The 24,209-nt window shown below is 36.9% G+C and overlaps 1 protein-coding gene across 6 annotated transcripts in view; it reads right to left on the bottom strand.

Moving 5' to 3' along the window:
- Positions 1-24,209, bottom strand: part of LOC126187317 (TGF-beta receptor type-1) — a 168,199-nt gene that overhangs the window by 97,315 nt on the left and 46,675 nt on the right. For 3 of the 6 annotated variants that reach the window (XM_049928322.1, XM_049928321.1, XM_049928326.1), the window contains exon 3: positions 426-574. In XM_049928322.1, the coding sequence (XP_049784279.1) occupies positions 426-574 (149 nt within the window). Of the gene's footprint in view, positions 1-425; positions 575-10,308; positions 10,443-24,209 lie in introns of all 6 variants that reach the window. The other 3 variants (XM_049928324.1, XM_049928323.1, XM_049928327.1) reach the window with 1 other exon arrangement.

The following is a 24,209-nucleotide window of genomic DNA, read 5'->3' on the forward strand; positions in this document are numbered from 1 at the left end:
GTTTAGTAAACTGTCTAGAGATTGTAAGATGAATGCTGTAAATGTACTGTAAATTTTTGTACCTGGTGACTGATGAAAAATGTATAAGATAATAGATGCATGTACATCTGACAGGTGCTGCAACTGAAAACAATTATATATTTGATAACAATGAATCTTCCTTTAACCTGATGTGGTGTTAAACCATAACTTGGTAGTTTAAGGAGAATTGGTTGTGCATGACTAAACAAATATGCAACAACTTTTGGTCATTTCATGATTCCATTCTTTAGAAATACTGGAAAGTGCAATGTTTGCTGAATGATTTATTACGTGTATTGAAGTCAAAATACAGGCAGTAACATACAAGAGGCACAACAAGTTTTGCAATACAGTAAAATCCAGTGTAGTGGCACACTACACACCAAAGACCTGTTTATACCTACCTGTTTCTTTGTTGTTATTGAGAGTTGGTTTCAAATCTCTGTTACACATATCAGATTGCTTACAACATTCTACGACAAAAGTGTCATTAAGTTTGTTGGAGTAATGACAAGCGATGGGATTTTCAGGAGGAAAATTACTATCCAGGCACCTGTCATAGATACAACACACAAAAGACAACACAGATTAGTTGTATATCAAAAAAAAATCATGCATTTATCAAAGTGTAGTCAGCCAAGGTTTACGGGGAATAGCCAGTTCAGAAAAACTCAATTCTTTAAAACACAATACTGCAAATTCAATATTAGAATTACACACACGGAGGAATCAGCAGACTGTTAATTATAAATACCAAGGAAATAAAACAACTTTATTTTAAAAACTACACAGGAAATAAAATAAATGCACAGTTCATAAACTTCTAACTCATATGATAATCAGTAAAGATTCATACATCATTAAAATTTCAGGCTTTGGATTACACACAGCTAGTGGGAGGATAGGTCAAAAAAAATTGTGAAATTGAAATATGACAAAATGCATGAAATTAAGGTAACAAGTAAATGAATAGTAGAGGAGTTGAGTTGAGTGATGTGTATACACACACACACACACACACACACACACACACACACACACACACACACAACCGCCTGAAAAGCCACATTGTGCTAACTGAACATACAACGCTGGGATAGTACTTCTGCAGGCAGACCGAGGTAAGGGATTGGTTGAAAATAGAGGGCAAGGGGACAAAGAAAGCGGCCAGTGGGAAGAAGGATTGACCAAGAATACCTGATGACTCAGGTGCAAATGCCTAATGTTTGGGCCCCAATGTAGAGTGAAGGAGAGTGAGGATTAAGAGGATAAAGGATGCATTCGAAGGATACCTCCTGTCTACATAGTTCAGAAAACCTGATGCTAGGAGGAGGGGAAGGCGGTGGGAGAGGGGGAGAGGGAGGGGAGGAGAAGACCCAGACAGCCCACGTTGTGAAGCAGCCACTGAAACAGAGGATGTTGTGCTCAGCACCTTGTTCCACAACTGGGTGGTCAATTCTTCTCTTGGCCACAATTTTGCAGTGGCCATTCATTAGGATGTACAGTTGGCTGGTGGTCATGCCCACATAAAATACTGTGCAGAAATTGCAGCAGAGTTGGTATATGACATGACTGCTTTCACAGGTGGTCCTGCCTCTCATTGGACAGGAGCTTGTGACACGACCTCAGTGGGTGAATCAGACAGGTCTTGTGCTTGGGTCTTCCACAGGGAGATGACACATATAGGAAGGGATTTAGGGCAGTTGTGACATAGAAGCCATGTCATATACCAAACCTGCTGCAAAATATCTACATAGTATTTTATGTGGATGTGGCCACCAACTAACTGTCCACCTGAATGAATGGCCACTACCAAACTGTGGCCAAAAGCAAACTTGATCCAGTAGCAGGACACACTGCTGAGCATATAGCACTCCATTTCAATGGCCGCTTCACAACCCATGCCACACGTTCTTTCCCATAATACTTTTGACCGCAATCTCCGTTAACTCACTACACCACTCACCTTCACCCTGTGCCAGGACTCAAACTTCACTCAACCTGCACCCACACAATCTTTCTCACAGTCTCCACTTCCTCTGTTCTGTCCACTCTTCCCAATCTACTACTCCTTATCATCTTCCTCTACATCACTATGATGGTGCTGGCGTGCTGGATTCCTATCCTGCGCACCTTCTGCATCTCACCTCTGCATTCCTATCTTGTGTCCAAGGGGCCTCTCCCCAAGCTATAATCCACCATTCCTCAACCTTCCCTCCTACTACCTGTCTCTTTTCCCTTCTGCGGCCACTTTTCACAACACAACCCCTCACCCCAGTCTACCTGCAGAACTGCAGTCATGGCGTTGAGTATCTAGTCAGCACAATATAGCTATACAGGTCTTTGGGAAGGGGGGGAGGGAGTAGGGGGAGGGGAGGCAGGAAACGCACATGCATGGTCTAGCTCAAAAAAGATTTGTCTGAAAGCTGGCAAATGTTTCAGTCTTGTTTATGTGCACGTCAATAGCTGAATGCCTCTACTATTTGATGGTTTGTTAGTTTGACTTCTAAATTATTGGCCCCTCAGAACTTTCCATACCATATTTATGGTACTATCATCTGAAATTCTGAACATAAGAGCTCAAAAATATTCATACTGAACACTATATTGATGAATTTCTTTTTTCTCTCATTTTGTTTCCATTCATCTGTCACTTTACTGAATTTACAAGTTGTTTATACTGTTTCATACTCTCAGAATGTCTCTTTACAGAGCCCTGTACCCCTAACAACAGGAAAAACATTGTTTTAAGTTGCAAGTTTAACATCACAGGACATGGTGATAGTTGCACTTAATGAAAAATTGTCAAGTGTAGCCAACTATAATACTAATACTGCCAGGAACTATTTTGCACCTTTTGTTAATACAGGGTTTTCATACACCCTTGTTGGTTTGGATATAATAGGGGTTTCCCAATGTTTTGGTACTAGTCTTTGTTGTTAAAGTACTCTAATAATTTAAAGAATAGCATTTAAAGAGTAACACAGCCTGTGTGCTTTAAGGAAAGACATAACAGTCACACATTTTTTTCATGCATTGAAATCGTGTAATTATGCATTCACACAATCAGTTAAGAATTTCTTTCTGTTTCCATTGTTTTCAAAGATGCACTGACACAAAAAATGGAACTAATGATACTATTAACAAAAATGGGAAATGTAGCATTACATGAATTACCTCCAACTTGTTCTACTTCTTCTGTAATAATTCAGGAGCTTATTTTACAGCTAGTAAACAACAAAATGTTGAACTCTCTCTGCAAATAAGTTTATTTTCTTCATTTCAGAAGATGATGAGAAGTCTCTTTTACTATTCATACATTCAAGTATGACACATCACTATGTGACTGTACAGCTCAGATACCAAAATAATTCTCTATTCATGATTAGTATCAAGATTGTATACAAGACATCAAAGCCCTACATTAAAAAGATACCACTTCATAGGGGCTGGTTTTTTCTCTTTCAGTTATGACAAAGTGTGCAAAGAAGATAATCATGTTCATTTAATATTTAATCTGCATTTATATACGCTGACCAGTTTAAAACACATATATTATTAAATGGGGCAGCAGTATAATTAACATTTAAAAGAGTGGTTATACTTTACAAGAAACTAAACTGACTGTGATAAAAAATGTAAATACAGTGATACTGTTGTACCTACAGATACTTTTTCCACTTTGTTCAGATATTCTGTAAGCTGAATGCCATGGATAGAAGCCAAATGTGTATAGCATCTATGTTTCAAATCTGATACTTCATTTTAACATAATTCATATAACATTTCACATAAATTCACCTGACCACCAGTTACTTATCCTTCAACATGTAAAGTAATTACAAGGAGTGTACGTCAGACTTTAATGCTCCATAAATGCTAAAGCTTTTATGAAGCAAAATTTCATTTATACAATGACAGTGGTGAAAACAGCCATGCCACTACTAGAGCATTCGTCTTATGTGACTTTAGGAAACTATAAGGAAGATAAGTCAAGCTGAATGAATGGGAGTTTGAATTGCACTTTTCCCACACAGAATGTCAGAGCCTTGAATATTAAGCCTGTGTTACACTGACTGAAACATAATTACAATAACTGATCTAATTATCCCAAGATTGCACTGGAACTGCAAATAATTTTCATTTTATTATTTGCAAACCTAATAGATCCCTACATCCCTGTTTTATCACTCCAAAAAAATTAGAAATCATTTCTATTCTTTTTTGCAGAGATTTTTTATCATGGTATAATGGTGTTACGCCTATAAACATCACAAACATTTTCATAAAACCTCTCCAAAAACAGTGATTTTTCAATTGCCATCACTTCTTCACCTTTACTTAGATTTGCTGTCTGTAGCTTAGGAATAATGTTATAATTTTTGAACGATTTATCCAGGTGAAACAAAATTAATATTTACTTGCGTGTATTCTGAATAATAAGTGAACCATTGAATATGTTTTATTTATTTACCACCTTTTAGTTCCTCTTTGCCTGATAAGAGATGGGTGCAATGAATTTTACTATATTTATAATCTTGCATGCTATTACAATTGCAAAGTATTGACTTCCTAAGTCTGCCTGTAAATCCAGTGTCTAACAGTAGGCTGTAACTTGGCTATAAAACCTGACTTGCATGTTCAACACAGCACAGCGTTTTCGTTACTCCAGGTGAGACTGGAAATCTGATGAAGATAGCATCTGGAATTCTGCACACTTCACCTGAGGAATACCTAAACCTATAACACACAACATTCATTCCTCACAAATCAGTCACAGTCATCTATAAATTTATTTATTTCCTCTTTGTTATTAAAGAGATATTTTAATTTCATGTATCATATTGATGTAGAATCTGGTAAATAAAACCTGTATGCGATTACAAAGACTTTTGTGACAGCAACCTTTAAATTAAAGTTCTTGGTTCATAATTTATGTCAAATCAGAGTTAAAATTCAAGCTTTGAAGAACCATTAATACTGTCCTCAATGTCAGGAAAGCAAACTCCAAGTTTTTATCCCAGACACACCCCTATATTGATTTAGGCTTTTATAACCATTACTAAAAGTTTTCCAGCTACCAGTCCCAAGGTTTCCACAAGAAGGTTGAATTAAAGTCAATCACCATAACTACAATAAGTTCATTCACCTCTTCAGTTACCAGTTACAACAGTGATATGAGATTTAGGTTTCTAACAGGATTATTGTGCCATTTGTGTTGTTTTCTCCATCTCTACTCCATCTGATGGCTGCATTCTATTAATGTGAGGTGTGTGCCCACAAATTCTAGTGTTGCCAAATAATATTTCATCAGTAGGCATGACTATGTTCTGCAATGGCAGATTTCTCAAACTTACTTTTTATACTGTCAGTATGTTCTCTCCAATTGTTTATTAATAATGCAATCTTTCTTCTAAAGTAATTCTGCCAAATACTGAAAACCCTAAGACACACTGTTCCAATGCTGCCATAATGGGCATGGGAGAGCCTGTGAGCACCCTTCAATTCAACCGTGAGTAGGAGCAGGTGGTGTAGGCAACCTGCCAGACAGCCAGACAGCCCGACCGCATGCAGTCTGCACAAGTGTGACCTGCTTGTCCACTCCTGGCCATCTGAGTTACAAGGCCGATCATGTGTCAGCCGTTTGTACACCCCTGCTTGTCCTGTGGCTGTGCCCACCCTCCTGCTCTGCAGCAGGTGTGTGAGTTGGAACAGCCTGCCCTAAGGACTGTTAGGCATTGGTCATCTTTGACTCATTGTAATTTACCCTTGATTTATGGAGGTGAGCTAAAGACTGATTTATCCCATGCCCTCCCAATAACCACTCAATCTTTCTGGAGGCTGCTCCAAGGAACAACAGATGCAATTAATTTCTTGTCTTTGTTTTTCTATGGTTTCAATATGCATTTAGTATGCAAAGCAGATATGATTTCATAGGACTTCATACTTTTTTCTGAAGAGTTTTTCAAAGTATTTTAGCTGAGCCCATAGATTTTGTCTCACTAAGATAACCATAACCATGTTTTCTGAAGTACTGAAAACGAGTTTGTTCTGTGCTGAATGGTGGAAGCTACACGCATTTAAATGTAGAATGGTATGCGTCGCCTTCCTTTAGACCATATGACACATCAGCTCTGTCTTTCCTAATTCAATTTCCATAGTGAACTTCATTTCTGGATAATACAACCCACCTGTTTAGAGGACATCTGTAATGCTTTGGTACCACGGGAGAAACAATAGATGATGTCAGTTATATCCGTAAACCCAGTTTGGTCATAAAGAAGCCATATTCGAGGCCTTGCTTTAGGATAATCCCATATCAAGCAAAATATGAGGTGCTGAATGGAACAGCAATATAACACTCAATAACACCAGCAGTGGATAATTTTTTATGAAAAACTTTGAACACACATTCCTGACTATGGCTTATGTTATGAGTACTTTACATTATCAAAACTTGTAAGTCTTACCCTTCACAGCTTTACGTTAATGATGGAATGAAATAACATATGATTAAATACCAAAACTAATCTGTAACTTAATTAATATTAATCTAAATGGAAGAAATAGATTGAGAAATTTAATTTCTGGACTGAAACTTGTACTCAACAAGTATTAACTTTCTTGATAGATTGAAACACTGTTCCTAACAGGCCTCAAACCTAAACGTTCATTTTTAGTCAGCATGAACTCGGACAGATGATTGTTGCCCATAAGATTAAACTCCTGGATTTTTACCTTGGTCTGGTAAATATTTTTAATTAATGAAGAAAAAATTAGTAATTCTGTCACAACTGCAGTAAAATGGCAGTGAAAAACTAGCTGCTCACTGCAGACAAACACGGTGTTGCGTAAAACAATTTAGTTCCATCACACTTAAAGATAATTTGCTCATCTGGAGTAAGCCATGATATGGCAGCCACAATTTCTTTCTTTCTTGTATATCTGTGATGCTACAAATAGATTAAATTGTTAAGTCATCTTCTCCTTAAGGAAAAATTTCCACTTGTATTTGAGCAACTAATGGGAATTAACACAAAATTTAAATTTAGATCACAAGACAAATTTCAAATCCCACCAATATCTAGAGCAGCTACTTCTGGTCCCATACACTACCATTTCTCATAGCTCACCACTTCAAAATTAAGTTATAAGGAAGATCCTTATCAGCAGTCTAATGATGAAGTGAGCTAGTGAGCATGGGAATGGAACAGGGCTGCGAGGAAGTAGTCAAGTTTCTGTAAAAACACATGCCAAATTTTCTGATGATGTGGTTGACTGACAAGGCAAATTATACGATGATGTGAATGTAGTGCTCCAGGCAGATATAGATTTAAGGACAATGCTCATTCCAGCCATCAGCTAGGTCACTGTCAACCTAGACGAAAATGCCATCCATTATGTTGTTGTTGTTGTTGTTGTTGTTGTTGTTGCTGTGGGCTTCAGTCTAGAGACTGGTTTGATGCAGCTCTCCATGCTACTCTATCCTGTGCAAGCTTCTTAGCATTATAGCACATTCATTTGTTTTCAAAGACACTCATTTTAAAGTTTATATAGTGTTCCCTAGAGAAAAAAAGAGGCAGTAATTAACAGCCTCATAAGGCCATCGACATTGGGTAACACTGCAGATGAAGACACAGCTAAGTCATCTTCTTTCACATTTTTAATTCAGATTTGGGGATGAACCTTTGTATGCAGCCACATAAATTTCAGCCATATTTGCAATAAAAGCCGAACAAATGATACAACCCTGCTGACATCATTGTAAGAAAGCTATTTACACAATAACAAAAATGAACATACATTAGTACTACTGTGTTAGTGACAGACCCATTAATTCATTCTGGTTGGCAGACTTAGATTTCAAAACTGTATTGTCCACGGAAGTGATCTTGAATAACTATGAACATCTACATGGCAACAACTGGATTACAATTTAATCAACAAATCCTCAGACATAACTAAACAATACTCATGTAGCATAGCACTGCTTCTTTTTGTATACCCACGTTTGAGCTAGCAAACCATTGAGTAATAAAGGATTTTCTATTTAACAACATATGTCAGGTTTGACAACAGGAGTAATTTATTTATGCTCCATGGGTGTGACACATGCAAACTGTAATTTTTTTACATAAACTTGCCTTTCCCTGGCATTTTGTTTCAAAAATGCATCCTTTGGTCTATATGTGCCAATTCATAAATTGTAAAATAATATCTTTCACTTGCCGTGGTACAATGTGTCACTTGCTCACTCTGCTTGACTACAAATAAAACTATGATTTTTTTTTATTTTTTATTTTAAGTTAATCAGTTTTGACACTGTATATGAAATGTAAAAGAGTAAACTAAACTGCAAGACAAAATACTTTAGAACGTACAATTATGAAATGCCTTAATATTCTCTGAGTGATTCGACAATATTATGGGAATCGTAAAGCAGATAACGGGTGCTATGAGATATTTATCCTTATTTTTGTGTATAATCTATTAGCATTCTCCGTTTTACTTATCTAAAACTATTGTTTCATACACCCCTTTTGTACAGTTGTTTGTTCCCCTAGATTTTTCTTGATAGAACATACGAAAATTCTCAGTCTTCAGTTACAATGATCAAAGAATGCATTATAATCAGGAGAGTCAACATCAGTATTTATCTTTTGCTTCCTGTTCCAACCCATTATCTGTCGCTGTCAGTAACATCAAAGTAAAATGGTTCTGTATCCAATCATGACATAATTCTTCAGGAAAACAAAAAAGGAGTAATTCTGGATTTTTTTGCCAAATAGAAAGCAAAACTTCAAGTACTGCAGAAAAATTATTTATCGATTTATTGCATCATCACAAAGTCATAACACAACATACATGTGACTCTATGAAGGCACAATTATTTTAATAGTTTATTATGGGTATTCCATCAGTCCATTACTCTACAGATCTTTATAGAATTGAAAAAATAATAACATTCACCTTGGTACAATAGTTTAAATAAGCAATATGTCAATTTACATAATGAGAGGACATAAAAAATTTCTTTGTCATATTCAAACACATCTCCTCCTTTCTATAGTTAAGACAGTAACATCCAAATATGTCCCCCTAATCCTTTAAAAAAGTAAATATGATTAATTTCAATCAATTTATAAAGCACGAATGACTACTAAAGGACCTTAACCAAGTTGTAAAATGTACATCATAATCATCAGCTCATCATCAAAATCATCACTGTCACATGAGTTGGTAAATATTTTGACAAATAACTGCCCATTATGCTACAATTAAGTAAGGACAACAATGGCATCATAAGTACACTATAATATTACTAAGCTAGCATTTCCTTGTTACATTAGCTTTCCTGAGAGTATTTGCCAAGCATAAAGGACCATCAACTAGATTAAGAATTTATAGTCTCTTGTACAGCATATAAGAAACACCACTTTCTTCTCATTTTTCTTTATGGATCATGAATATTTGCTCTGCCTATCCTCTGCATAAAGCAGAATATAACCACATTTGATGACTAAATGACAAAATTGATGACACCAAGTATGTACCTAATAATTTTAATAAATCCAAGTAAGTGTTGCAATAATTTTAAGCAGACATATTTCTCAGTAATTAGCATGATAAATATGACAATTTAGTTTCATACCTATATCACTTATTTTTCAACATGTGCTGAAGTCCACTGACAAATACTGAAGTCTATTCATATACACTCATTTACAAAATAACTCAACTATTAGGTGCCTGTTTAAAACTAGAAGAATAAAAGCAATGCAACTGCACCAGAATACAATTAAATGAATGTAGGATGACTCTGACATTTGTAAATGTTCATACCAAATATACAGAGCTCTGTGTAGCTGCACAATTCACAGCTTGTAAAATAATTATATATAATTTAATACCACATTTCTCAAAGATCTATGAACAGCAGCAAACTAAACACCAATATATTTCATTCTATCAATATTTCATTCTATCACTCTGTGTAAGTGTTTCACATGAAGAACTGTTCACATTGTCATGAAACCAGTCACTCAGAGGCAAAAACTGTATCAAGTTAGAGGCAAGTACAATGTAAACACACAAAGCTGCTACAAACACACTACTCATTTGGTTATTAACATAAATCTACGATATCCAAACAGGTAGTCTGCTACTTGTTAGTGTACACCACACAACGTCACATGGCGAACTGGAGCACAAGATGTTAGACAGCAAGCTGGGGCACTGATGACTATCATGTCGTCCATGTGGGAGAGTGCGGGGGAGTCACCTTACCTGCCAAACGTGGGACCTCATCCTTGTTGCACATGTCTGAGTGGTTGCAGCATATCATTGCATAAACTGCTGTGGGCTTCCGTGTACAAAGTACCGGATACTCCGGTGGGAAAAATTTCGCCTTGTTAAGACACCTTAACAATCAGGAATAACATAAACAAAAACTCCTCAGATGGAAGAATAAAATACCACTATTTAGTTTAAAAATATGGGCTGTATAGTCAGCTAAAAATAAGGAATGTAAATGAGTTTTTATAATGCAATTATGTAATTGAATACTAGTTAAAATTAAGCAAGTACTCTTTCATTAGCAAAACTTCACAACTTATTTTTATGTTCCAAAACACTTATCAAAACTGTTAAGGTAGCTACTATTTAAGTGGTCACTGTTTATCTGTGAATTGTGTAAAATAAAGCACCAAATGTGTGGAATTAAATTCTTCAAACAGAAACCTCCTCAATCAGAAATGAAGACCATTCTGAAAGTTTCAAGAATGACTGTTCTGATCTACCATTATACTTGCAAACAAGACATGAAACAGGAGCAATCAATCATTTGTTGAAAGTTTCAACAATGTAACTGTTGAAACAGTGAAAATATCATTTACATTATTCAGTTGTTGTTGGTGGCAATGGACTGAATTAGGGTCATTTCTTTGTAAAACAAAATTACTATTTCAAAGAATAGGAATGAGAATACGTATCTTGAGGAACTAATTCAGGTGTATGGAGATTCTCCGCTCTCCACAATAACTGTCTATAGTTGGCTGTTGATTTCAGATATGATGGAAATTTTCATTATGATGAAAGTAAATCTGTGTTGCCTAAGCAAATACATATAATATTTGGGGAGCGATTGAATGAAACATTCACTGCACCTACAGCACATGGAGAATGTCTTTTTTGCAAGGAATAGTGCAGCAGCCATTGTTAAGATGTTACATGGAAGTTTTCAAGTCAGGTTAGGAAGAATTGCAGTCAGTGGACACCACATGGTTTCATCAAGAAACAGAAGCCCACAGTTCGATGTTTTATCAGTTGATGTTTGACACATTTAATTTTACCATAACAGAATCAACATCCAAAACTATATCGAAAGATGAAGCACAACTGCATGAATTTGATTTATAATTATAATGGAGGGCATACATACAGAGCATCACTCATGATGATCATCCAATGAACATGCAGAAACCAAGGATTGTAGTTAACAAATATTACTGATCATTTGCTTCACTGAAAATGAACACCTCACCCCAGTCACACACTAAAAGCTAGTATTGTATCTACAGACTGTTATGCCTAAAGTGTCTAAGGTTTTCAAGGAGACAGAAGATAAACTGACAATGGCAGGTGTAAATGCAGTACAAAATTTATAGCAGAATGTAAATTATTTATGGATAAAGGAAACAATTCAGCAAACAGTGGTGGTATTAAGTCTTCGATAGGCACAAAAAAAAGGTGAAAACTGTGCTAGCTTTACGACGAATGACACACACACACACACACACACACACACACACACACACACACAGTGTGGCATGTGACCACCTGTGTGTTCAGTGTTCAGCCAGTAAACACAGAAATGTGTGCGTACAGGGGAGGTGGGGGGAGGGGGATTGGTGGCTGGATGACAGCACGCCTGTGCACTCATTGATGGATTCATCAAAAAGCTAGCAAAATTTTCATTATTTTTTGTGCACCTGTTGATAACTCCACATCTTCACTACTTGATGAGTCGTCTTCTTTACTCCTAAGTTATTTACAATGGCAGATGTGGTTGAGATTGTGGTCGATCATCACAAATGCCTTCTCACATAGTGGTCACTATACAAGTATTTTTCACGGCATTCAAATCCAGGCAACTCTTAATCCACTTCACTGCCTAAATCTGCCACTATGTAATTGTGTAGCACGCTGAAAACTAAATACATCATCTGTCGACAGAGTTGTGAATCTCCAAATAAATGTGCCTACAGAGTCTTACAACACAACCTTCCCAAAGGAAGGAATCAATGTGTGAAGATTTTTTTTTTTCTTTTCAGAAGCAGAATTTTACTTTGGTTTCTTAAAACTTTCAGAGTGGCTCTTGTTCTGAAGTAAGAAGACTGATTTTCATTATGAAGCTCTTCAGTTTACGTAAATACTCATATTAATCTTCTTGTCTGATAGATTGATTTCCCAGAATATGGGCTCCAACACAACAAATAACCTAAAAATCCTGAATTTATGGAGCTATACAGCGTTTTTTATGTTGTAATATTTTTTACCACAAAACATTCAGTGTTCTTTCCACAGGAGATTACAGAATTATGCAGTGATCTACACCCAAAAGTGTCCCATCAGGAAATATATGTTTTTTAATTTCAAGTACGAGTTTTCAGTATTGGGCCTGAGATGGGCAATAAGAACTGCAACTACACCACAGTAATACACAAGATATTTAGAAAATAAGTGTGTCCATTACAAAATAAAAACTCTGTACCAGATTTTGGAAAGATGCTTCAGAGCTTTTTTCATAGCTTGCCTACCAAACTTCATACATCTCAAATATTGCTGATGACAAAATTTTGTATTCTCATGAAAATGGAAAAAAGTGAACTGATGTATGTTCTGGAAACTGAAGCACTGATCATCAGTTGGAACAAGCAGCCTTTATGAGTCACACAATCTAATTATGAGCATTAAACTGTTTTTGAAAACTGAACTACTTCATCAAAGTCTTATTCTTTAACATGCCTGATGAGAATATTCTCGGAAAACTGTGCACATATTTCTTGAGTGACCACAGTTAATATAACACAGATGAAGAAGAAAAGTAAGCTACAGAGTTACATTGCAGATGAAGCAATGAACAAAGATCACTCATGAGAGACCCATAAATACATAGAAATATAGCATGATTTACAACATGCACTGTTCTACAGTTAAAGTAGTACATTAAATTGAACAGCCTGACAGTATAAAAATATTAAATGCCTTTCACATTAAACAGAAAATATGTGAATTAGCAATCTGCAAATACTGTGGGAACAGATCACTACTACAAGTAATTTTTAACACTTATTATGATCCACAAAAAATTTAATTTTAATTTTCACATGGCTACACAAATTTTATATGTAAGATGAACACTTATAGAAATGCACAAAGCTCATAATGCACATTTCATAACCATATGAACTGTCTGATCAAACACTGTCACTTGTCACTTTGAGCATCATGTGACAGGAAGCTAGTTAATGTAATAACTGTTATTAGAAGAACACTGTATATTACTGTTACAATATGAAGCTGGCTATATGCACTGGACCTAATGAAAATAGAGGAAGCATAGCTTAAATGGGATACCAAGTTCTATGATGCAGGCACAGTGCATTTAACAGATGCACAAATATATATTTGCCAGGGGAGGGAAAATAAATCAACGAATTACAAAACTGCTACAAGAACAAAGTACAGTCAAAACAAGAGATATTGCAAATAATCAATATGGTTGAAAGAGAGTGAAAACACTGTTGCAAAACTGGCCAAACCCCACAAACCTTGTCTGTTACAGAGAAATTTAAGTTCATAAATGTAAGAGCACAAACATGATCACAAAATATTCCAGAACAGTACACAGATGCCATAATTTCTGAAGCGCTAAAAACTGTGTGTGATATAATAAACATCTTACACTCCAGTTGACAAACTCTGAGAGCACGCTATGGGCAATTATTATGCACACTTCCAAAATTTTAAAAAAATGGTAGTTGTGATTGTAAGGAATTCCTCATTAAGTATGGCCTGTTTCCACATAATTTATAAAATTTACTTGGCATCCTACAAAGCAACTAGTTCATGTGCAAATTTCAGCATTACAACTAAATTTGTAAATAAAACTTGAAATAGATGACAAGGATGTTCTCACTTGTTGAATCAAAAACAGAAATAACTACTGTCGCTGTTATAATTTATGCAACACATGACATCCATTCATTTGCACTATTACGGTATTTTACATGTCAACAGTTAGTGGGTAAAATTGCACTTCACTGTCTGGAAGATGAACTGTTAAAAGTTTCTACTGTGAAAATAATCACTTTAAGAAAGAATTCATTTCTACACATTACAATTCTGGCAAAACAAAAATACACTCCAACTGCATATGCTTATTTCAAACAGAGACAACAGTTTTATATAGCTATGGCATAACAGAAATCACTTCGTTGAGTGCTAATCAGTTCAGTTCTTAATGGGAGCTCATAATTCTTGTATCGTACCAGGTCCAGGCATTATAAGAGAATCAGTGTGCTTAATTTAATATTATACGTTTACTGTTCTGTCAAACACTGCACAACGACAATGCAACCCCACTGTGAATGTTGTTATTGGGCATTGGCTCAGTTAGTTGATACTTGTAAGCTGCTGGAAAATGACTGAAAGTGGTTGCAAATGGATGTGCTGGGAATGTTTGCAATATATATGTGCAAGATATAGCAAACATACCTCAGGTGCTATCCTCTCCCATGGATACTGTCCTCTCTATATAAAGTACAGTTTCTGTCACCACCTGTCCACTACACCATGAGTAGCATGTCAGTGATGGGTCTATGGGCCCTGTATAGGGGAGGGAGGCAGCAGGAAGAACATAGGGTTGGAACTCCAGTTAGCAATGACAACAGAAATGGCTAAACAAATGCTCTAAAATATTTTGTTTCAGTTCAGTATATTTAGCAATATTTCTGAGTGTGACACATTTTAATAATTTTCTTTATAGTGTGTGAACACTGGTTTTATAATTGGTACAGTTATAATAAACTAAATCAACTGAATTTCCTCTCTGTAAAAACTAGCCTCATCAAATATGGTGGGGTACATGCCACAGGGGATGATGATTTCAATGCCCCTGCTAGTCAACATCAACAACAACCAACCGGCTGCCCAGTGACTACATCAGGATACATGTCCCTTCCATGATTCTCTAGAACCTACATTGGACACCCCAATGAATGCTACCAGCCACTCATTAGTGGTCATTAGGAGTTAATCTGGGACACATACTGAACAGGAGAAGATACAGATGTTAGTACAGGAGCTATCTAGCTTTCCCAGCACAAGAAACAAGCAGCAAAGTGACGTTAGTTGGAATCATGGGATCCGAAAGCCTTCATTGAGTAGCTAACCAAGTATTGTCTGTTACTGATGTTTCAAACATATCTGATCATCTTGTAAATGAAGCTTCTGCTTCCAATATCTGCCAACAAAATGTTAGAATTATTCTTCCTGTCGAATCTACAGCTACTCAGCAGTCTAGTAACTTCTAGAAACAGCACAGTCAATAAAGATCAAAAACAACCAAATTCTCGCACGGTGCCAGGAGGAAGAGTCCTAAACAAAATACTAAAAATCCTGCCTAGTGGCAGGAGAGGGTGGGTTTGAAGGTCACTTTTTATGTTTTTCTTGAATAACACAAAAATTGTGGACACTATCAAAAATCCTCCCCAGTACAAAATTAGGCTACATTAAATTTCCTACAGAAAAAGGTCCTAGCCACATTTTCTCTAAGACCAATAGTTTCTGCATTCAGGGGATGGAAAAATCATATTTTATTAAATACGTTGTTGTAACAGTACAGAATTAATGTTTATCTTTAAGTAAAGTGGGTTATAAGGAAACATTAAATGTCTTTACCGGGGGGAGTACAGGGTAGGGGGGAGTGGGTGTGGTAGAAGTACAAGGGAAGAGATATGTTTCCAGATTGTGTTCATGCATTTCCCTCCTTCACAAGTCTGCAGACTGAAGGTTGAATAGGTGATTCTACACTGTCTGCCCCACTATGTCACAAGAAACAACTACAGCACATTTCACAAAGTTATAATTATACTCCACAGTGCTGCTTGGGAATCAATGACAATGCAGTGTACAGACATGCCTGGGGAGCATTTATTTTGCACAAAATGCAGTAACACTACATGAAATGCAGGTGTAAGTTACTAATAAGGATAACACAGGTATAGTGATTGGAATTCTTCTGGGTATTATGCCGCGTCATTGCTAAAAACTAACAACAATGCCCTGAGGAAGGCCGTTGCAATTCGGCCGAAATGTCGGTTTTAGTTTATTATTGTTGATAGTTTTTAGCAATGATGCGGCATAATACCCAGAAGAATTTTAATCACTACGACACCGGCTGTGGAACCCTACGTTCTTACAACACAGGTAATCCTCTGTACAGAATATAATATATGTACATCTCTGCATTCTGTTCTACACTGCTCAATATTAATTGATTCTTAGTCATCCTGTATGGCAGCTGTAGCATTCTTCCGAGAAAAGCACTTTCCCCCATAATGAGTGCTGCTGGCTTTTTTATTTAGAGACAGACTATACCTTCACAGGATTTCCAGTCCAATTCTCTAACATGAGTACATAAAACGACTTCACAGAGCTCGTGTTTATATAGTAGAGTTATTTTCAGTTCTTTAAGTGAGTACTTATGTGCAGTTGTTAAGTAAGCTCTTTTGAAAATATGTTCCTGTGTGCTTAATTTGTTATTATGATGTTGCCATGACATATGTAGGGTCAGTGAGAAAGGGACTGGATTGGTAAATGTGGCACCTTGCTTACAGTTTACTGTAAAGCTGTGTAACTGTGTTTTAGTCACTTGGTGGTAAATAATGAATGAGCAAAAAGCTACTGCACTTCTCTGTCTGCATTAAGCTTTTACACTCACGAATTATTGGCTCTTATGGAGTGACCTGCAGGAGCCACTTACCATACATTTACCATACATTTACAGTACGTCTTCCAAGATAGGTGTGAATATGTCTGATGGAATGAGGCTGATCCTGTTCACCTAGAACAGCAATCTCCTGTAATGCACTGTTTGACTTATACTGAAATATCTGAAATTTTATAACACCTAGGTGACCTACTCCTGTTGCAGAGTGAGACAATTTAACCCTCTGTGCCTCTTCAGATTTTGGAAGAGCTGAGGCTGGAATGATGCATGTGATATCCTCCTCCTGTGAAAAGTGTTCCACACAGTGGTAGTGGAGACAACGAGATCAGCATTGTCAAATACAAATTGACAGCATGTTATATCTGGGAAAGGCTCTTTAGTGTTGTAGACAGTTGATAGTGCCAGCTGTTGAGGTTTTCACAGAATAGCCCATTTAACAACTGCAAAAAAAACTGCAAAAAGTACTCTCTTAATAAACTGAAAGTAATTTCACCATATAAACATGAGCTCAGTGAAATTATTTTGTCTACATACATAGTCCGTCTCTAAACTGAAAAACAAGCAGCACATATGGTGGGGGAATTTGCCTTTCCCAGAAGAACACTACAGCTGCTGTACAGGATGACTAAGAATCAATTTCTCCTCTAGCAGTGTAGAACAGCATACAGAGATTTATGTAGATTCTGTCCATATAGATTACCTGTGTTAGTGTTATTAGTAATTCATGGCTGCACTCCCTGTAGTGTTAATGAATTTTGTGCAAAATAAACACTCCCCAGGCATATCTGCACACTACATCACCAGTGACTCATAAGGCCCACAGTGAAGGGTTGGTATAACTTTGGGAAACACCCTGTAGTTGTTTCTTGTGATGTAGTGGGGTATACAGAGGGGAATCACTTGCACGATCTTCAGTTTGCAGACCTATGAAGGAGAGAAGTGCATGAACACAATCCAGTGAGCTACTTTCCTTTTCACTTCCACTCCAGACATTTCCCCTTCCACCCCATTACACCCATGGAACACAATGTATTCCTTAATACGGCTCTACTGCACTTAGATGTGGTACACACATTTAACATTTGTTTTCAACCCACTTCATTTAAAAATAAATGTTAATTTTATTTCATCAGAACAATATTTTTAATAATCTGTGACTTTTCCATCCCCTGAACACAGACGCTATGGGTCCTGGAGAACATGTGACCCGGAAATCCATCCCCAACTCCACACTTGCACATCATCGTTCAGTATTTTTAGTATGTTCTTCATGATACTACTCCTTGGTACTGTGCAAATATTTGCAACTATACAATTTTTCCCATAATTTTCCTTCTTTGACTGGATTCAAACATAAAGATAATGGCTCATATTTAGACTGTACAGAAAGTTTGGATAAATACCTAGGCTGCCTGCACACTATGGCTCTATGGAAAATTTTGTATCTTTCCTTGCCAGAACTCAAGAACGATATACGTTATATATCTTCTGCCAGGAAAACCAAAATGATGGTTGAGTTAAGAACTTCAGAAGAGGCAACTAATACAGAACTTGAAGAAGCAGAGATTTTGGAATCGCGCAATCTATATTCCCTTTTATAGGTGTTCGAAGGTTTATTAAGCCATATGTATGAGATGGTAAAGGACATTGTAAAACTGCAGACCTGCTTGTTAACCTTTGACTATCAGACTCTTTCGGGTACTGTGCCTATTCATGGAAGTGCCTATTCATAGAACTAGATGTCCTGTAGGCCGCTGTGTGTCAATTGCCAGACAGTGCTTTAAATGTCACTTTTACAGGTACATCAGTAAACAGTTTCATTCCCAGATAAGACGCAGCAAATTTAGTGGGCCTCAGTCTGTTGAATCTTGCACCTCCGCTATTACTATTTGTGCTCACTGTGAGGGAAAACTGATACCACTGGAATATCATAGACGGCAAAAAGCTCAGCAGCTAGCTATGTTTAACAATAAAGACTTCACATATGCATTGAACAATACTCATACGTCACTTATGTGTTCCATCACTGGGGGACATCATCATTTCTTGCCTGCACAATTGTTACTGCTCAAACAAACACCGGTGCACCAGATTAACAAAACACATAACTCTTCCCACTGCTGCCTGTCATAAGCATGTAGTGTCAACAGTGAGCAAATGGGGATATCATTCAATATGTGGATGTGCCTCTGCAGACAAACACTGCTCACCAACATTACTGGTGGCTGCCTGAAGTAAGCAAACACCATAACATACATGAGTGACCCCAGTATTGAAACACACTATAACTCATGCAATATGTAGCCACACCTATAAGCCAAATTCCTATTTGCCAGGTACCCATAGATTAGCAATTGTTTGAGTCTCAAATCAGTTACAGCTTTTAGTTCAAGCTGAACTGATCGATAAGATAATGAATGTTATAGACTCTGTCATTCAGAATACACAACCAAACAGTGTTATGAATGATAACAATCAGGCAACTCACAACAGAAATCTTTAATTCTCTGCCAGCCTAAATTATGAAGCCTATAAAACTATTATAGTGCAACGCAAGAACAGCTAACTCCAACAAAGAAAGCTTGCAAACAGAAATATTCACAAGTCAGCCTGATGTTCTGTTGTGTAAAACTTGGTTCAACTACCAGCAGAACTTTCACTCCAAGGAGAATCGTCTTGATGTGAAAGACAGCGTTCGTATATTTTTAAAAAATACACTGCCACATGTAAAATTCCTAATTCAATGCAAAAAACAATGGCATCAAATTAGTTGCCATGCAAATAAAATTTACTCTCAAAACTTTTATAGCTGTCTCTGTGTATAAAGCTCCCCACTACAGAATCGTGGAAGATGATTTGAGACACCTAGCCAACTTTGGTCTCCCTTTAGAAGAGGTGAAGACCTGAATTCCCATTATGTAGCATGGAGAGGAAGCATGACAGACACGAATGGCAGGACTTTGATTAATGTTATCAAAGACAATAACCTAGTGATAGTCAAAGATGAATTTACCACCATGGTGCCTTCACCTTTCCACTGAAGTTCTGCAATAGATAAAATGCTTTGCACCCTGTTTTACCAAACTTTCTAACTGGCATGTTAAAATAGATTCAGTGGAATCAGATCATCTCCCAATAGAGTCCTAAAGTAATATAAACACTGATACTAAACAAATATATTAAATTAGTAGCAAGCAAAAATTGCAGAAGCCAACTGGGAAATGCTAAGTAAATAGTTGAAAAAGTGCTGCCGTTCTGACCACAGAAAGGCCATATACACCAGTTAATGACATCATCACGATGTGGTATGGGTGGTCTTTATTAAGTGACTCTCAATTTCCTTCAGAGTATAGGACAGGTGACCTTTCACGGAGAGTGATCGATGGACATAGAAGTAAATTCAGGGGTGCTCCAAAGAAGAGTGTTGGGGCTCTTGTTGTACATCAATGTTCAAGCAGACAACATTGATAGCAACCTTACTTTTTTTTGCACATTTTCCAACTACCTATAATAAAGTACTGTATGGAAAAAAATAACAAACAAAAAATAAATACTGCACAAATATACTGCAGTGTCATCAATCATTGATATTTGTGCTCCAGCTGTCGACCATCACAAAGATGCTGCACATCCTCACAGAATTGCAGGGTACCACTGGCACACTGAAGCTTGATAAGCAGTCACATGAGACCAGAGTGGCAGTTTTGTTTTGCCCACCATCATGAGAGAAGACCTAATTCCACTTCCAGTGGACAGTCATGTAACATCGCACCATCATGCTCTTATCTGTCTCTGTGGTACGGTGTGTTATGTGGTGTCAAAGGACATCTGTTTACCATAACTGAAGTAAACATTTCAGAGTTCATTTTCCTTCAAACTTGAGATTTCATGCAGCACAGAGCTTTTAACTGCTTCTTGTATTTGGACCTTCTTTGGTGAAGGAATTTTGTAAAACAGTATTTAGTAGCTCTGCTTTAGTGGCATTGTGATGCAATTCAGTAACTGCATATGAATAATTCACCTACAACTGTGCAATGTGAGAAAGATAAGTGTATTATCTTTTGTTCTGCATTTGTACTTACCATTTTAATGACTGTTCTCTTCGGCATCTGCATGTTTGAAAGTGGAACACAAAATGTTGTCAGATCTTGTCAAGATTTCAGGGTGGCAAAAGACTGGCAACTTACTTTAAGTGTTGAGAAATGTACATTCGTTCTTCAGAAAATGACAAAAAATTTATCCTACGAGTACAATGTCAATGATTCTGAACTCAAATTGATCAACTTGTACAAAAACCTGAATGTAATGCTTTGCTGGGATATGAAAGAGGATGGTCATTTATGGTCAATCTCAAATAAAGCATAACGCAGATTTTGGTTCATTGGTAGGATACTGGACAAAATACAATGATTTTCAAAAGGAGATGGTTTGCAAAACATCATACAATGCATCCTAGAACAGTGCTCAAGTGTGTGGTGCTGATACCAAACAGAACTAATAGGGGACATTGTATACAATGGAAGAGGCACTCATACGATTTGTCAACTACGAGAAAGTATTCAATAATGTAAAATGGTGCAAGATGTTTGAAATTCTGAAAATGATAGGAGTAAGCCATTGGGAATGGTGGATAATATACAGAAAGTACAAGATCCAAGAGGGAAAAATAGGAATGGAAGAACAAGAACAAAGTGCTTGCATTACAAAGGATGTAAGACATGGATGGAGTCTTTAGCCTCTGTTGTTCAATCTATAGTGAAGAAGCAATGGTGGATATAAGAGAGAGCTTCACAGTGGGATTAAAATCCGAGATCAAAGAACATCAACAATACGATTGAATAATGATATTGCTATCCTCGACGGAAACGAAGAAGAATTACAGGATGTGTTGAACAGAATGAAGAGTCTACGAGTACAGAATATGCATTGAAAATCAAAAGTAATGAGGAGTAGCAGAAGTAATGAGGATTAGCAAAAATTTTATTAGCGATAAACTTAACATCAAAACAAGGAAGTCTAATACCTTGAAAACAAAATATCACATGTCAAGATGATGTGAGGACATGAAAAGCAGACTAACACAAAAAAGAAAGAAGAGGGTAATCCTGCCCCATGAAATGCCTGCTAGTATCAAACATTGGCCTTAACTTGAGAAAGAAATTTCTGAGGATATATGTTTGGAGTACAGCATTGTACGGCAGTGAATCACTGTGTGAGGAAAAATTGGAAAAGAAGATAATTGAAGTATTTGAGATGGTGTGCTATAGGAGGATGTTGAAAGTAAGGTGGCCTGCCTCCACCATATTGCTCAGTCTTGGTGAAGTGTTCAGAATGCAGTGCTACTCTTCAAACTCACTTAATACAGTAAAAAAAACATTTGGCTGTTTTGCTGAAATGTGCACCATGTTTGATGAGTGAGAATTGGCATAAAATAATTACATTTTCAATTGTCTGATGACAAGTATCCATCCATAACAAAACATTGTTTCAAAGTACATACTCAGATCTGACTGTCAATTTAACACATTAACATTAAGAGTGTAGATTTAACACAGAGCTTTAACATATTTCCAAGAGACACCAAGATGGCAGACAGGCTTCAACTGACATCTGTGCTCAGCATAGAGCATGCTCGTATGTTCCCATTAGTGCTTCACAGTTGACAGTTGGAAATAGTGCTACAATCTCTCAGAGATCTTCTTAAATAATCTCGATTACAGTTTTACTTAATGTTTCTTATTGTGCTTCGTCTCGAGCCATTTTGTTTTCCTATAATAAAAACGTACACAACAGTGCGAGGGCCTCTGCAGTTGCCTGGTATTTGAACCTTTGCAGTGCCATGAGTTGCTCAATTGCTAAGGGACACTTCTTATTCCACTTATTAAGCAGGCAGCCTTCAGATTGACTCTATGGTATAGACTCTTCAACATTATCTGTCATTGATCAAATATAAATTGTTTGTAACTGTCATCCCTAGGTATTTTGTTGAACTGACACCTTGATATAGTATAACCAAAATTTAATGAATTCCTTTTAGTACTCATCTCGATTACCTTACATTTTTCATTATTTAAGGTCAATTGCCACTTTTTGCACCATACAAATGCCTTGTCTCGGTTATTTTACAATTGGTTTTGATCTTCTGATGACTTTACAAGATACTAAATTACAGCATCATCTGCAAACAATCTAAGATGGCTGATCAGATTGTCTCCTAAATACCGTATTTACTCGAATCTAAGCCACACCTGAAAACTGAGACTTGAAATCAAGGAAAAAAAAAATTCCCGAATCTAAGCCGCACCTGAAATTTGAGACTCGAAATTCAAAGGGAGAGAAAAGTTTTAGGCCGCACCTCCAAATCGAAACAAAGTTGGTCCATTGTAATATGAGAAACAATTTAGGTCGAATGTATGACGATACAGCTACAGTAGTTTGGTTCGAGTCGTAAGCTTAGCAGTTAAGCTTTACCAGGTAGCCATTGCTATGCGTCAGGCGCTCCGTCCGTATTTATTCGGGTGCCCTTCCTTTTTCACGTGCTTCGTCTGGTTTGAATTGATTGCTCATTTCTCTTTGATCTGATAAGTGCCGTTCTCTTTGTTATAGGTGTTTACGTCACTCTAAGCTGAAAATGCATTACTGTACTGTGTTATGCATTGTTTGTCACATTCTGATAATGAGTGTTTACGGCCTGTTGTCACTCACGGCATGGCTTGCTTTTGTGCATGCTAACGCCGCTTACAATTAAAAAGAGAGAGAGAGAGAGAGAGAGAGAGAGAGAGAGAGAGAGAGAGAGAGAGGGAGGAATCATCTCATTAGCGAGACAATGGCAAGACTGAAAATTTTTCTCCGTTTGAAAATCTTTGCAGACGCCTCTTTAGTGCATTACACACTGCACAGGAATTAGAGTCATCTTAGATTTAAAAATCTAGTCAATTGCCGTGCTTCATTTCTGACTGTATCACTATTAGGCATAAGAATAATACAAATATAAACATGACATAATATGTATATTATTCCGCATTTACTGCTGCCTCACTCCAGTTTCGTAGTGTATTAGGCAGACAGGATTTAAACGAGATAGCAACAAACACGAAAGAACACATGGCAAAATGTTTATATTTGTATTATTCTGATGGTGAAGAGAATACTGCATGTGATTCACAATTCATAA

This window comes from Schistocerca cancellata, chromosome 5, assembly GCF_023864275.1.
Source record: "Schistocerca cancellata isolate TAMUIC-IGC-003103 chromosome 5, iqSchCanc2.1, whole genome shotgun sequence".
In the NCBI taxonomy this organism is placed as follows: Eukaryota; Metazoa; Arthropoda; class Insecta; order Orthoptera; family Acrididae; genus Schistocerca; species Schistocerca cancellata.